Below are 16,567 nucleotides of genomic sequence, written 5' to 3' on the forward strand. Positions count from 1 at the left end.
GGTTGCATTGGTTGAGAATGCATTTCCCGCCTAGGCTCAGCCCATCTTTCTTCCTGCACAAGGGCAAACTGAGGGTGTGCCAAAGAAAGGAGCACCTTCCTTATAAAGACGTGGCTTACCCTGACCATGCTTTGGAAAGGTCGGGGAGTATAGAGGTGTTGCTTCTGAGCTGTCGGCTGATGCTTCTAGTTCTAGAAGGGCACACCACACCAGGAATTTAGCAAGATCCAGTGATGGAAGTGAGGAACTGCTTTTACAAAGATGGTGCCTATGCCTTCGGTTGTGGATTTTGAAGGCTCAGCACAAGGTACTGTAATTCTGGACAAATCCGTTTATATGCAAATAGCATGAGTTCAAGAAAATCATTTGCAGCAAAAACGAAGACATCCACAGGCAAAAAGCCGTAATTCATTTAGAAAAAATGTTTTTAGCCAGACCATTACTGTTCTGTCTAAGTACTTGGGAACATTGGCAGATTGCACCTTACTACATTCTAAACATGTATTGTCTGCCAGGTGACAGCTGGGGCCAGAAGCTCTGACCCAAGAGAAATTGGTGCTATGGTGCCATCTGGTGACCAAAATTATGAGGAAACTGTCTTGTGGAGGTGGCTGCTTTGGGTAGGCCATGGGATGAGGGGCCATGGGGATGTTGATGATCACCTGCAATGGAAGAAATACTCTTAAGATGAGGACGCTCACTGGGAACTGTTCTCCCATGCAGGATCTCTGGTGTCCCAGAGGTCAGCAGGATCTAATGAGCTTAAGTTACAGGAGAGAAGATTTTGACAGAACATTAGACATAGCTGATATACTGTGCAAGGGGATGCAGGCAGCTTGAGCACTGCTCGCACTCCTGTACATGTGTAAACAGCAGCAATGGGGCTGCACTGCAAGGCAGCAGTGTTCAGTGGCAAGGGCTCCGCATACAGAGGTTTCCAATGGGTGTTTATAGCTATTTACATGCATGCAGGAGGGTAGGTGGTGTTCAAGCTACCTACATCCCCTTGCACAGCATGTCAGTTACTAAGAGCAGTTCACCAATTGAATCAATTACCTATGAGGGTGGTGGGATCTCTCTTGTTGGAGGTCTTCAAGCTGATTTTTCCTGCATCGAGCAGGGAGTTGGACCAGATGACCTACAAGGTCAATGAGCTATTTGTCTATGAGCCTTATTCAGCGTAATCCTCAGTTTGCATTCCCTGGAAGCAAAGCCTATACATAGCTCCTCCATTGCCTTTACAATTCTTCTTTTTTAAGTATAAATTCATTATCTGCAGTAAATGACACATTTATTGTCCCTTTTCATTACTGCTCCCAATAAGCAAGCACAAGCTACAGAAAGCGGGGGGACACACACCAGATGCAAGTTATTGTAATGTGTCAGATTAGTTCAGAGAGAGAGAGAGGGAGAGAGTGCGAGCGCCTCACACATGGAAGCAGTAGACCAGCTTTGCCTATTGAGTGTCAAGAGTCATATCTGTCCATTCTGATATTATAGCAACACTTGTATTTGGCATATTTCCCTCTGCTCCCTACAGATTAAAAAGCCAAATTTGGCCCTCTTAGGGATAGGCCCAGAGGAGCTAGTCATTTAGGTTCCTCAGGAATTGTAGAAGTGGATATGACAGTCAGTTTGCAGATATATTATATGATATGACAACATACAGCTGCTTGGGTCAGGAAGCAAATGCTGGCAACATCTCCATCTGGTATTATCAACAAAAGCAATTTTCACTAATGGTTCTTAAATTGGGTTTTGCAGTTTGTGCTATCTATAAGTCCAATGAACATCTTCATTGATCAGAGCGCACATTCAACTTAGAAATGACTCCCTCCTGTTTTCTGTATCAGATTAACAATATTCACAAGAGGAATGTTTTGGACTAAATGGAATCCTTAGTAGCAGTGTAGATGTAAAAAATATATTGAGGTCATTCACACAATCAAAAATTGTGTTCTACCCAGGTTTGGGAGCTATGTGTTCTCTTTTGATCCAGCTTTTCTGGATCAGACCCAAGGCCTATCTAGCCCACCATCCTGTTTCACACAACAGTCTACCATATGCCTCTGGGAAGCCCACAGGCAAGAGCTGAGGGTGTGGCCTCTTTCCTACTGCTACTCCCCTGCAACTGGTGTTTAAAAGCAACTTGCCTCTTAGGCTGGAAGTAGCCTATAGCCGTCAAACTTTTAAAATTTTACTAAAGTAAAATTTAAAAAAATTAAACAAGCACATGAACATGAATGGTGTTCCAAAAATGAATTGAGTTTGTACCCATCCATTACACAAGCCATACATTATGGAACAGATGGAAATTGAACTGAATTGGGCCCCATGCAATTTGGATTCCATTTGTTCTAAAAACAAATGCACACCCCTGACCTTCAGTGCAGCCTGTAAAAATGCCCACAATGCTGCTGAACAGAGAAAGGAACTTTCAAGTACCTCAGCTGACAGGCATATACAGTATCTGTTTTAAACCTAATGTACAAGTTTTTATCTTTGCCATGTTGCTAATGCAGGGCTTCTTAAACCTGGGTCTCCAGATGCTGCTGGACTACAATTCCCATCATCCCCAGCCACAATGGCTGTGGAGGGAGTTGTAGTCCAGCATCATCTGGGGACCCAAGTTTGAGGAGCCCTGCCCTAAAGGCTTAGCCACATGATCTGCATTTCTTTTTCCTGAAAGTAACCCTCCAGCAAATGTCCACAGCACTAAATCACATTAGTTGCCCTGACTGGCAATCTGTGTCTAAAGACTGATGGAGGAATGTGACTCTTGTTAGATGTCTGAGATCTCTCAGTGGCCTTTGTCATTACTGGTCATCAATCCTTTCCAGAAATGTTTGTAGATTGGGGGAAATGAATGTTGTGGTTCTACTCTAATAGGACCGGGTAGTTTCAGAGGGGAGAGCTTGGGAAACGTCTGCCCTTTGGAGTTGACTTATAGGTTGCCACAGTGTTCTGTGCCTATATGCAGCCACAAGGGGATCTCATTCTTCATTTGGAAATGCAAGGTCATAAATATGCTGACAACACCTGTAGGGAAAGACTCGGCTGTGGAGTATGTCGTTGAGGGGTGATAAATTAAAAGGTCCTCCCAGGTTCACCACAGGAATTATTTTATTATCATGACCAAATGCACATTTATTCACAACTGGAAATGACTGCCTTGCAGGCCAAAGACCAGAAAGAAGGAAATGAAAGCTCTCATATCACAGAAACATGAGCCCTATTCACACGTTATGTTCAACACTCGTACAACGAGCGCACAGTGTACAGTTGTGTTTACAGCTGTCCAAATGTTATGTTGAACACAGGCACAGCAATGCATTGCCTATCTGTACCATGCATTTAAGGGGCCTGTACCCAGATTCACTTTTTAAATGGATGCAGAGGCAGCCATTCGCACAAAAGCATGTACAAGTCTACAGACTTCTGTACACTCATACAACATAATGTCTGAATAGAGCTGTGGTCAGTGCTCTTTGAGGAGCCTACCCAATGGCAGGGTTTTGCCCTCTGCAAAGCTTTGGTTTTTGAAGAGACACAGCTGTGACTTCATTTCCACGCTGCAGATCCCATCTAGGAACCACACAGCTGAGCATGCGGATAAGGCCTTGCTCCAGAGCAGGGAGACCAAGAAGGAGTCTTGTAAAGGCTGGCCTTGAACAGAAAACACTGAAAACAGATGAGCACAGAGTCAGAGGAGGGAACTGATACTAAAAACCCAGAAAAGATACCCCACCTCACTCAGTTTGGGGCTTGATCTTATTTGGCAGTAGTTCATCAACACAAAGCATTGGGAGCCATCTTATTTAACTTACTTACCTACTACTGCTTTGGGAACTTTTGTTGAAAGGTGGAAAAGTTTTGTTGAAAAGTAATAGTGGTAGTGGTATCATCCCCATTTTCCCCTCCCAAGAATCATTCCCCCCTTTGTAGCTGAATTCATACATATGCACAAACACACTGTATAGCCTGTGGTCAGAATAGCACAGGAACCTTTCCTTTAGAAGTTCAGTACAGCTGCTCAGGAAGGCTGGAACAGGCCAGATATGTGGCCTCATTTTTCTCTAGCTATAAGCAGGCTTATTCAAGTTCAAGTGCCCCTTCTTTGTCATGAACCCTGTCACCTATTGAGATCATCTGCAGAGGTCCAATTATGGTTGCTGCTGGCTCATTTGGTGGCAACTCGGGACTGGGCCTTCTCTGTGGCTGCCCCAGGGCTTTGGAATAGGCTCCCTGTTGAAATAAGAGCATCTCCTTCTCTGTTTGCTTTTAGGAAGACCCTCAAGACACACCTGTTTCCTTAGGCTTTTAAATGAACTTAATTTTAAACTGTTTAATTTGTTCTTATCTTATGAGATAGATTTTACTTTATTTTGTGAAATTTTAACTGTTTTTACTCTGTTTTTTATATTGTGTTTTAAATTTTGTACACTACCTAGAGATGCACATATCAAGCAGTATAAAAATATGATAGCTAGCTAGCTAGCTAGCTAGCTAGACAGACAATTAAATAAACAAATAAAAAGCACTTTGGCACTACCTGTGGCTACATAACTAAGTCTGCTTCCCAGATCTGATATATCTGTCCTCACTTGCTAATATAGATTCTCCCTAAGGATCTCTCCAAGATATTATGTGATCAAAATCAGTTGCCAAACAGAATTGGTTACTTATTGGTGGGGGGGGATGGGGCAGGGGGCGTTATTGGAGGGTCTGAGATCCTTTCAGGAGTGGCCCAAGGTGTTGCAGAGCCTGAGGTGCCACCTTGGGTCTCTGGTGGGGGCCAGGTCAATTTCAAACAATCCTTGCAAGCTTTGAAAGTGGGGGGGGGGACAAGGAAGGTTGCCAGCAGCCTCCTCTTCTCTCCTCATGCTTCTTGCAAACTTTGCAAAGAGTGTGAAGAGTAAGTGCTCCTTGCGAGGCTTGCATGGGTCAGATCGCTCCCTAAGCGCTGTTCTGATGGCAGCAGCTGAAGGGCATCTTGCTGCCCTGTTGGCACCCAAATAATCTGCCACCTGGAGCAACTGCCTCACCATGGCTCATGAAAGGGCCACCCCTGGTGCTTCATCTAGTAACAATGGAATCGTCTATTAAATTAGGGCAGATTCATAATATACCTTATAATGGAGCAAGTGACCCAGTTTGCTGCATTACTGGTTCAAGTAAGAGCTAGTATGCTTGCATAGTATGTATTATACTGCTGCCTTTATCTCCTAGAGAGGAATTTGGGGGTCCTTTTTTGACAAGACTGGTAGGTGGGCCATTGTTGTATACATTAATGTATTTGTTAAATGATGCAGGTAAATATATAACTTTAAAAGTGGCCCAGTTTGCTGTTTTAGTATTTAACTTTTAATTTTAGTTTAAGGTTTTAGTATAAACTCAGGATATGATAGACAGGAAAGCAGGAGACTGTAGAATCATCAAGGCTGTTTCTTTTATTTCCCCCTTCCCCCCGCTTTTCCTTTCCTCTTCTTTTCTTTTGATGTTTTGATCTGTCATTAGTGAAAGGAATGTATTATTGATATGTGTTATATTACATTGCAAAAGCATTTTGCTTTACAAGAAATGCATAACTTATTGGTCTGGATCCTGTGGTATTAAATTATGTTTCAGAGGATATAATCAGCCACTACAGTCAGCAGCAGGCAGAAATCAATTTGGCAGGAGACTATCCCTCCTCCCCCGCATCCCAATTTTAGAGGATGTTGTGTCCATCCTACACCTTCCTTTTAACTGCATCCTTGTTCCTGTATCATGTAGCTAAATGCACAGAAAGAAATGCCATATCAGACTTATTAACCTTGAAGACCACAATGGTACCAGAACAGAAGGTTAATAGATATGATATGCACTCCTGAGCCAAAGTGAGGTAGTACTTTGGAACTGATGGTCTGATTGATTGAGCTGCATCTTACCTCAAATCCATTTTGCCCTTCTCCATAACATACTCATTCTGGAACTGTTAAAAAACACAAGAAATATTACTGTCAGTATACAAATGACTATACAAGACTAGCTGCTCCATGTATCCCTTCATGCAACGGGATTTCCCAGATGGCAAATTTAATTTGAAATTTCCCAGGAGTGGAGGGTGTGTGTTCGCACATCGGGAGGATTTACCTCGAAGTCCCTGATTCGAGTTTTTCCCTGTGCATTGGAGTGTAGCCTGAATTCTCTTCATGCTAAAAAGTTCCACTTTCTACAGTGGATTTTTGGGATACTTTGAAGTACCCTAATGTTTCTTCTGAGATGTAGGGAGAGGCCATAGTGATAGAGTGGTGAATATTTTCTTTGCATTTTTTTAAATTGCTGGGTGATTGTGTGTAGGGATGTGTGAACCAGCTCAAGGTCATGCCGATTCACCATCAAACCGGTCTGGTTCGAGAGCTCACCCTCGAGCCGGACTGGGCCTGGTTCGACCTCAGCTCAAGGCTTGGGGGTTCTAAAGTAATAATAATATTATAATAAAATATAATTTTATTATATTTTATATAATTATTTTGAAGAAGAAGAAGAAGAAGAAGAAGAAGAAGAAGAAGCCGCCACTGCATGGTCAATATTTGCACAATATACGTGGAAAATCAGACATCACCAAGACCTGACAATGGCTTAAGAATGGCAACTTGAAGAAAGAAACAGAGGGTTTAATACTCGCTGCACAAGAACAGGCACTAAGAACAAATGCAATAAGAGCAAAAGACGAAAAGTCAACAACAAACAGCAAGTGCCGCCTTTGTAAAGAAGCAGATGAAACAGTGGACCACCTAATCAGCTGTTGTAAAAAGATCGCACAGACTGACTACAAACAAAGACATGACAAGGTAGCAGGGATGATACACTGGAACATCTGCAAAAAATACAAGCTACCTGTAGCCAAAAATTGGTGGGACCATAAAATTGAAAAAGTTGTAGAAAATGAAGATGTAAAAATATTATGGGACTTCTGACTACAAACAGACAAACATCTGCCACACAATACACCAGATATAACTGTAATCGAGAAGAAAGAAAAACAAGTCAAATTAATCAACATAGCAATACCAGGGGATAGCAGAATAGAAGAAAAAGAAATAGAAAAAAATCACCAAATACAAAGATCTACAAATTGAAATTGAAAGGCTGTGGCAGAAGAAGACCAAAATAATCCCAGTGGTAATTGGCGCACTGGGTGCAGTTCCAAAAGACCTTGAAGAGCACCTCAACACCATAGGGGCCACAGAAATCGCCATCAGCCAATTACAAAAAGCAGCTTTACTGGGAACAGCCTATATTCTGCGATGATATCTATAACAGCAGCAACAACATTGACAATAAAATTTAGCCATCCCAGGTCCTTGGGAAGGACTCAATGTCTAGATAAAACAAACCAGTCAATAACACCTGTCTGACTGTGTGAATAAATAAATAAATAAATAAAATTATTAATAATAATATTTTTATTTAAAAAACACTCACCGCTGGGCCTGGTGGCCTCGTGGAGTGCTTCTGTGGCCGTGGGTGGGGGGCGTCATGTCCCTCTCCCCCCGCCAGCCTCCCCCTGATCTTCTAAGGGCCATTTTGACCTGTTTGGGGGCCGTTCCGGCCCTTCCTCTGGTGGTGGCAGCCATTTTGGAGGTCACTGTGCATGTGCTCTGGCCATTTTTCAGCTGGGTGACGACCCAGGCCACACAAATAGCCAGGGTGCATGCAAATCGTCCTCCAAAACAGCCACTGCCACCAGAGTGGCGTGGGACAGGGAGGGATGGAAGGAGGCCACCAGATAGGTGATTGTGTGGAAGCCCCCCCCCCAAGTTAAATATATGAAATGAATGTTTTTACAAGCTCACACCATGCATACGCGGTAGGGGGGGAAAGGAGGCGCAGAATCCCACCTGCTGTAGAAACCAATGGCCAGAGAGAAAATAAACCAATACCCAGGAGCAAGTGGTATGAATGGTCCACAGAAAAAATTCTAAAGCAACGGAAGGGGAATCGCATCAAAGCAGCCCTGTATTATGGGCTGCTTATCTTATGTTATGTTAAATAAAATTAATAAATAGTAAATGATATGTGAACGCCCTCAGAATTGTTATTATTTCAGCTCCAGGCTGCGGCTTCTACACAGGTTCTATGCAACTAATGATTAGCCATGTAATCCCGCAATTAAGCCTGCCATCTGAGAAAGTCCCAGGAGGCTTTTTGCTCTGCTTTTGCTCTGCTTTGCATTTTCTTTTAACCAGCTCTTGGGTCCCCTTCTGGCTTTGTTTCTAGTGTTTATTCATTAAAAAAAAATTGACACATGACTGTTCAGGGAAGTTGGGAAGGTGTTTTATGTTTTGTTTCCCTAGCAGAGATATCAGGCTAGGGCTCTTTACAAAGTGGTGACCTCCATTAACATTACAAGAGTGATTACCATGTTGAATCCAGTAGTGGTTAGAGTGCTGGACTAGGACCTGGGAGACCTGAGTTCAAATCCCCATTCAGCCATGATACTTGCTGGGTGACTCTGGGACAGTCACTTCTCTCTCAACCTAACCTACTGCACAGGGTTGTTGTGAGGAGAAACTTAAGTATGTAGTACACCACTCTGGGCTCCTTGGAGGAAGAGCGGGATATAAAATGTAAAGTAAAATAAAATAAAATAAAATAAGTCAGACTAGACCAAATGTTACCATTGATTTTACTAAAGTTAGATTCTCACAAACAAATAGTAACCTGTTTCTCAGCTGTAGCACTTAGGGAGGAGAGTTGGTCTGGTCTTGTGGCAGAAAGCATGAATTGTCCCCTTTGCTAAGCAGAATTCACCCCGGTTTGCATTTTGATGGGAGACTACATGTGAACACTGCAAGATATTCCCCTTAGGGATGGAGCGCTCTGGGAAGAGCATCTGCATGCACAAGGTTCCAAGTTCCCTCTCTGGCATCTCCAAGACAGGGCTGGGAGATACTCCTGCCTGTAACCTTGGAGAAGCCACTGCCAGTCTGTGTAGACAATACTGAGCTAGATGAAATAATGGTTTGACTCAGTATAAGGCAGCTTCATATGCTCCAATGTTCCTAAAATGAAGGTGAGGCTCACATGAATGAATGTTCCAATCCAGAAAAATTTCCAATCCACTAAAAAAACACAGAAGTCAGAGAGAAGGAGTCTCACCTAGCTCTCTCCCTATTGGATCCCATTGATATGAGCAGAAGTTTTTCTTTTTTTTTCTTTTTGTATGGAAGAATATTTAATCATATGAGATCGCACCTGCAGCCTGAAATATTACAATCCAGAAATAGATTTACCACCTCATCTGTTGTTCATGAAATTAGGCCTGAGAGTGTTTATAGTGTAGGGAAACAAACTTTCAGAATGCACAGGATTCTTTTTTGGACAGAAGAACAGTATTGTGTAACTGTTAATGCACATGGTCAAATGAAAGATGTTTTCTTAAATACTTGTGTTCTTGCCTTTCAATTGTGATGCATTTCATTAAATAAGCATGTGGAAATCAGCAACAGCCAGGAACTTTCCCCCTCTCCCTGAGAATGCTGGCAACCTTGCTGGGTTCTGAAGAATAGCATGGCCTAAGTCCCCAATTAATTCAGAGTCTTCCCTGCCACAGGGCAGTTTAGAACAGATAGTTTATGGCTGCTTGCATAGAACAGGAATCCCAGGCGCCAGCTGTTAATAAAGCCAAGTGCGAAATGCCAGTTGCCTTCCAAGAGCCTGGACTTTACCATGCAAGAAGTGTGCCAGGTATTGTGCTCTCTTGGGATTGGCACTGAATCTGTTGATTGGGTTAGAAGAACTGCAATCAGAGAAGCAAATTGTTACTTGCTTCTCCCAGATCGGAGAAGCTATGCCTTTCCCAGTCTGGGGTTGGGTGGATTCCAATCTGCCTTTTCCAATCTGAGGATGAGTGGAGAGAGCTGGGGACCTCTGCTGAAACAAGGAAATGTGAGCAGGAAGCCTTGTGCAGGCAATAAATTACAGCCACCTGGCTGGGCTGGGGCTGCTGCAGATGACCAGTCAACCCATCTTACAGGAGGTTCTTTGCCATTAATAGAGTGGTGGAGAAATTAATATCCCAGCAACATAGGTCAGCTTAAAGGGATCCTATTAGGGAAATACTACAAGACTGCAGGGTTGCATAATCTGGAAACATGAGCGGGTCAAAGACATGGTATTTCATCATTTCAGTTGCCAGCTTTGCCATTGGGAATATATAAATACACATACATTCTCTCAGCAAGCCACATTGTTGATTTGGGACTTGTAGCTACAGGGCACCTGGCGCCAAGACAACAGAAACCAAACACACTGCCAACATAAGGCTATCCACACTCTTTTTGAAAACCTGCAAGGAACAGATTCCACAGTCTTTCATAGCCTACCCATTTCCCTTCTGTGACTGCCTGTAGGCAGGTTTTGCTGGTCTTTAATCAAAAACTACTTTCCTCTAGTTTGAAACCACAGGCCAGGCTGGTGTAGCAGAGTGGAGATGACACTAAGCTATGAATCAGGATGTCCCTGATTATTCCATTTCTACCACTGACCAAAGCTCACCAGCCAGTCTTAGACAACCCACAATTCAGGAACATAGGAAGCTGCCTTATCCTGAGTCAGACAACTGGTCCATCTAGCTCAGTATTGTCCACAATGACTAGAAGCGACTCTCTAGTGTTTCAGGCAGGGGTCTTTCCCTGCCCTACCTGGAGATACCAGGGATTGAACTTCGGACCTTCTGCATGCAAAGCAGATGCTATACCAGTGAGCTATGCCCTCATCTCTCAGCCTCAAACCCACCCCAGCCTCTGCAAAACTGGAATAAGAATAGTGACCTGCCTTGCAGCGCTACTGTAAGGATCACTACAAAAATAATGCATGTGAGATGCTTTGACCACTTGAACAAGATCCATAAATACTAAGTGTTATTATTAAGCTAGCTTGTGGCAGATGATTCCTTTTCTGATCTCTACAGAGCTTTACATCACTGCACCATCCAATCACTTATCTGGGCTGAGGGCACTTAATAAATCAAAATAGAAGATGTAGCATAGGGCAAGCTCCTACAGTTACAACCTGTTACTGAACAGTGGGGAATAAATCAGGATACTTTGTGAAAAAAGAGCCAGTATTAACTAGGGATGTGCAAAACGGTTCAGTGTCAAGCTGCTGATTTGACATCAAATTGGTTCGGCTCAACCATTTGGGGCTGAACCAAACCACCCCCTGTTCGGACCGAGCCGCGCACACACACACACACCCTGCCCCCCGCCGGCTGTTCGGGGTGGTGGTTTCGTGAATGTTAAAAAAAAAAAAGTTCACTCACCCCCTCTGGGGGGCTTCTCTGAGGCTGGGCGGGGAGGTGAAGACCCAGGTCACATAGAGGCCCCTGGGCATGTGTGGCAGTCTCTAAAATGGCCACTGTGATGCAGGAAAGGCCTGGAAAGGGCTGAACACCACCCAAACAGGGCAATTTACTACATAACAGAGTTCGGTGGGGGGGAGGGGGAACCTCCACGGACCCCTCTGCAGCTTCAAATAAATCCCTTGGAGGGGGCAAGTGGGTTTTTGTTTTAGACATTTGCAAGCCCTCTCCCGGACTGAACCGAACTGGAGGGTGTTCAATGGGGGGCAAAACCGAATTGGCCCTGTCCCATCTGTACTAGAATAAAAAATGGGCCAGCCAGTTTTATGCGCACCCCTAGTATTAGCCATGTATGAAAGTGATTCTGGGAACGTCCCAGTTGGAAATGGCTGCCAGAAATCCAAGCAAATGGATGGCAGAAAAACTAGCTTTTGGCTGTGTCTAGCAAACAAACCCGACCTGCCAATCACATCTCAACAGGGAGCTGAAATACTGAGCCAATTCATTACATGATTGTGGCTGGGATTCTCACAGAGTTACAAGGGACAAAAAATTCCAAGTTTCAGTGGAATTCCCACAGAACTCCACTCAATTTGCCTTTGAAACAAATAGCAACTGCATCTAACAGGCAGTCCTAAGCAACCAACCTCAGGACAGAAAAGGCACAGCCCCAAAGGCACAGCCCAGACCTTACATACATACCTTTTACATTCAGCCTGCAGTCTACAGAGGCTTCTCCCAAAGCATTCACAGCTTTGCAGGTGTAGACACCACCATCAAAAGGACTGGGCTTGCGTATTTCTAAAGAGCAAACACCTTCGTTTGTGATGGCTACATACTTGGGGTCTTCTCGGATCTCCATTTGGTTTTTCATCCAGATCACTTTGGGCTGAAACAGAGTTAAGGAACTAGAGTAGCAGAAATGAAAAGGCTTCTCTAAACAAGGGTGTGGGGGAGGGCTTCTCATTGGCTCCAGGTGGGCAGGAACCTCCCCTTAATTAGTGATAGTTTTTAGACAATTTCTCATTGCTTTTCTGTCATTTTATCAAATTATATTTATAACAAGGCTTGAACTATAGGCCTGAATCCAAACAACGTGTTTTTATCACATCGCAAAGTTAATTGACTAAGCAGTGCAGTCATTATGTGAAGGAAGTCATTGTCGCCCATCACTGCTACTGTGAATTGTCATCACGCATATCTTATATACTTGTAAGTTTGTCAGTAGACTAGGCCTCTTCCACTAGACTCTGCTGTTTTCCATTTTTTCTCTCTGTATCAACCGGGATACATATACCTGCCTATTAAAGATTACATTTCACGGATCTGATGGGATCTCTGTCAGTTTCTGGTAAATTGCTGAATATCCCAGGAGCTGGTAGAATGTATGCTTCTCAATCCCAGTCACAAGGAAGTGTCCTTTTATTATACAGGTGAAACTCGGAAAATTAGAATATCGTGCAAAAGTCCATTAATTTCAGTAATGCAAATTAAAAGGTGAAACTGATATATGAGACAGACGCATTACATGCAAAGCGAGATAAGTCAAGCCTTAATTTGTTATAATTGTGATGATCATGGCGTACAGCTCATGAAAACCCCAAATCCACAATCTCAGAAAATTAGAATATTACATGGAACCAAGAAGACAAGGATTAAAGAATAGAACAATATCGGACCTCTGAAAAGTATACAGTGTACTGTGCTTGATTGGCCAGCAAACTCGCCTGACCTGACCCCATAGAGAATCTATGGGGCATTGCCAAGAGAAGGATGAGAGACATGAGACCAAACAATGCAGAATTGCTGAAGGCCGCTAATGAAGCATCCTGGTCTTCCATAATACCTCATCACTGCCACAGGCTGATAGCATCCATGCCACGCCACATTGAGGCAGTAATTGCTGCAAAAGGGGCCCAAACCAAGTACTGAATACATATGCATGCTTATACTTCCAATATTGTTCTATTCTACAATCCTTGTCTTCTTGGTTCCATGTAATATTCTAATTTTCTGAGATTGTGGATTTGGGGTTTTCATGAGCTGTACGCCATGATCATCACAATTATAACAAATTAAGGCTTGACTTATCTCGCTTTGCATGTAATGCGTCTGTCTCATATATCAGTTTCACCTTTTAATTTGCATTACTGAAATTAATGGACTTTTGCACGATATTCTAATTTTCCGAGTTTCACCTGTAGTAAAGAGGCCCTGCCACAGACAGAATGGATTGCAATAGCACAACCAAAATTATGCAGTTGTAGATATGTTGAAAGATATAAATCTTCCAGATAGAGCAGTGCTAGCTCGGGTAGGGCTGGTCATGAGAACCACGAGGATCACATCCCAGGGTGCCTCCTCCGGGTAGCTCAAGTTTGAAACCTGGGCTAAAAGCCTCCTGCCTCACTGCCCAGTCGTGTGGGCAAGAGGGCTGCCAGCAGTTCCTTTCAGGCTGCCAGCAGCCACTGGAACCACAGAGGCCGGGGGAAGGAACAACCTGGGAGCAGGAACTCGGCAACACTCTCCTCATGTGGTGCATTGTGGGATTCCTTGCTGCTGGGCTTCCTTCCCCTGCCTCTTGCTTGCTGCACTGCCCATTGCCCACTGCCACATCTCTTGTCTGGGTAAGCAGGCATCAGAGCTGCCGACTGTATGGGGGAAGGTAAGCAGTACCCAGCCTTCCTCACAGCCCCAGCCTAAGCAGTTGTGTGAAAGACCTTTTTGTCTCTTGAGAATGCTTACTGTGGAAATCAGGACAGTATCTTCTACCCATGTCAGAGATTGAAGAACAGATAGAATGGATAAGTAGTCTGCCTGAGGTTACACATCATATCTAAGGCAGAGCCACCCAGGCTTCCTAATTACAGTTCTTTGAATTTATCCTTTTCACTACTCTACCATACAAAAGACAAGGAGGTATTCATGGCTGGGGAACAGAGTGCATCTTTCTGTAGCACAACCAAAGATATTCTCTTGTGGGGGAAAGAGTCATACTGACCCCACTGCCTAAAAATGAAGCATAAGGCCAGCCCAGTTTCCTTAAGAAAACACCTCAGATTGCTCCTTCTTTACCTACTCAGGAATCCAGTCTTATTGAAGTTGGTCATTTCTTCAGCGTGTGTCCAACCCACAGCAGCACTCACCTTTGGGAAGCCCCGGACACAGCAGACAAGCTGGGTATTGTAGCCCCGGGTAGTGGTTCTGTCAGTCAGAGGCTGAGTGAATTTCGGAGGTTCGGAAAAATCCCGGCTGTTGAACATCTCCGATTTGTATGTAATGGCTAAGAAAAACAGGCAGGTAGATATAACTGTCAATTAAGAGAAGTGTAGAGACTGGACACCCTCAATCTTGGACACATTCTGATCACTCTGATTTGGGGGCCTTTAAAATTTATCCAAATATATGAGGGTTCAAAATGGCAGACAGAGGAGTGGGCCAGGGCACAGAATGTCTATTAGATCAGTCAATACAGAAGAAAGCTCCCCCATTCTTTATCACCATGCTCAGAAGCTTAAGAGAAAGTTCCTCCCCTCTTTATCACCATGCTCAAGAGAAACCAGCCAACAGACTTCTTGCTGAGGTATGTCCAAATAGGAGAGTGCAATATTACTAAGATGCCAAAGGGATAGAACAATTTCCTGCCTCAATACTAGGCTAGCAAGACTGCTGAACTGGGATGGTGGGGGAGACCTTAGGCTCAATTTCTCTTATATTAATGTCCCATAATGAAGACAATGTTAGGGTTTCTGTACACTCCCTTGGCATATACCCCCTACAAAGGTGCTCAGTCTGGCTTTGCCTGTGCTTGAGAGGGTCCAGGAATGAGACAGTGTTTACCACTGCAGTGAAAAGCCTCTTAGGGATATGAGCTAAGGAGCCTAACAATCACACACCATCTTAGGACAGCCTGGTCAGGAAACCCCAACATTTTGAACTAGCTTCCCCTATGCAAACTTAGGGCATGTCGACCATGAGCATGGTAACACGGATTGGGGCACAAGCAAGAACGCTGTGGCCCAATGCACCCACTGTTTTGGAGAGCACTGCCAGGGGGTAATCGGCAAGGCAGGGGCTGGCAGGTAGGCAGCACCTTCTCTGTCCCTTAAAGTAACCTTGCCCGCACCCTCCTGGGAGTGCACGAACAGTTCATCCACATCCCTAGTGCTCTTCTCCCTAACCTTAGATCCACCTGTTGGTTCTTTGACCAGCTTCTCTCCCCTTGCTTCCCCAGGCTTTCTTGGGGTCATCTCTCCGTTGCCCTCAATCTCTCCACTGAAGCTTTTACCTCCTCTGCACCTCTCTCTCTCTCTCTCTCTCTCTCTCTCTCTCTCTCTCTCTCTCTCATTCTTCCTCCCTCCCTCTCCCTCCCTTTTTGCCTGCTCTCCAACACAGTTCCTCTGCTAAACAGGCCAATGATCACTGCTTCCCTTCTCCATCCCTGCTTATCATATCCACAACTGTACATTCATAGGCATAGCAGAGGTAAAGTATTGAGCCTGAACACCTACCCATCTACATGTCCAAGTCATCTGGGAGCCCCCTCATTAGCATTATAGCCAAGTCTCTTCATTATATTCAATAAAATATGTTTTTATTTGGGCTTCTAAAACTGTGGTTGAAACTTCCTGTTTTATAACCATGCCTTCAAGATCCCAAAATGGGTCCAAAAGCACCCCTCATAACAATGTAATTTAAAAAGAGGGTTCAAAGCACATTAGGGTGGCCAGTTATGACTGACAATATTGCTTGAGGTCCCCCCACCACCACCATTGCTACTTAAAAGCAGGGTTGTGCATTTTGGGTTTTTTTTCCTGGTTTTTTTTGGCCCGAATCTGGAACACCCCCATTTTGTTCTTTGTTCGAAATCAGCCAATCTGAAACACCCCAATTTTGTTCTTTGTTTGAAATTGCAAAATCCGAATCTGAAACATTTTGGATTTAAAAAAGTGGCCCCAGGGCAAAACTTGTGGGGTGAGGGTAGTGCCCAATGGGTGGGTACTACCATCCAAATTTCAGAAGAATTGAGCAAAGGGCTGATTTTTGGTGAATTTTTGAAGTTTAAGAATTTTCCCATAGGGAATAATGGAGGTTTCAGCAAAAGTATAGCTTCACGTCGGGGGGAAAGGAGGTGGCCCAGAGCAGAGTAGGGTGGGTGGTAGTGTCCAGTGGGGGCAAGGAAGCTGCCAGAATTATTTCAAAGGAATTGGGCAGAGG

The 16,567-nt window shown here is 44.0% G+C and overlaps 1 protein-coding gene across 3 annotated transcripts in view; it reads right to left on the minus strand.

The window, feature by feature from the left end:
- Positions 1-3,105: 3,105 nt before the first annotated feature.
- The window catches only part of MYBPH (myosin binding protein H), a 51,355-nt gene continuing 37,893 nt past the window's right edge, over positions 3,106-16,567 (minus strand). For 2 of the 3 annotated variants that reach the window (XM_053243368.1, XM_053243365.1), the window contains 4 exons: positions 14,497-14,633; positions 12,053-12,239; positions 5,931-5,974; positions 3,106-3,681 (listed from right to left, as the gene is read on the minus strand). In XM_053243368.1, coding sequence (XP_053099343.1) covers positions 5,964-5,974; positions 12,053-12,239; positions 14,497-14,633 — 335 coding nt within the window. In that variant the 3' untranslated portion in view covers positions 3,106-3,681; positions 5,931-5,963. The other variant, XM_053243367.1, reaches the window with a different exon arrangement.

Source organism: Hemicordylus capensis, chromosome 4, assembly GCF_027244095.1.
Source record: "Hemicordylus capensis ecotype Gifberg chromosome 4, rHemCap1.1.pri, whole genome shotgun sequence".
Classification (NCBI taxonomy): domain Eukaryota; kingdom Metazoa; phylum Chordata; class Lepidosauria; order Squamata; family Cordylidae; genus Hemicordylus; species Hemicordylus capensis.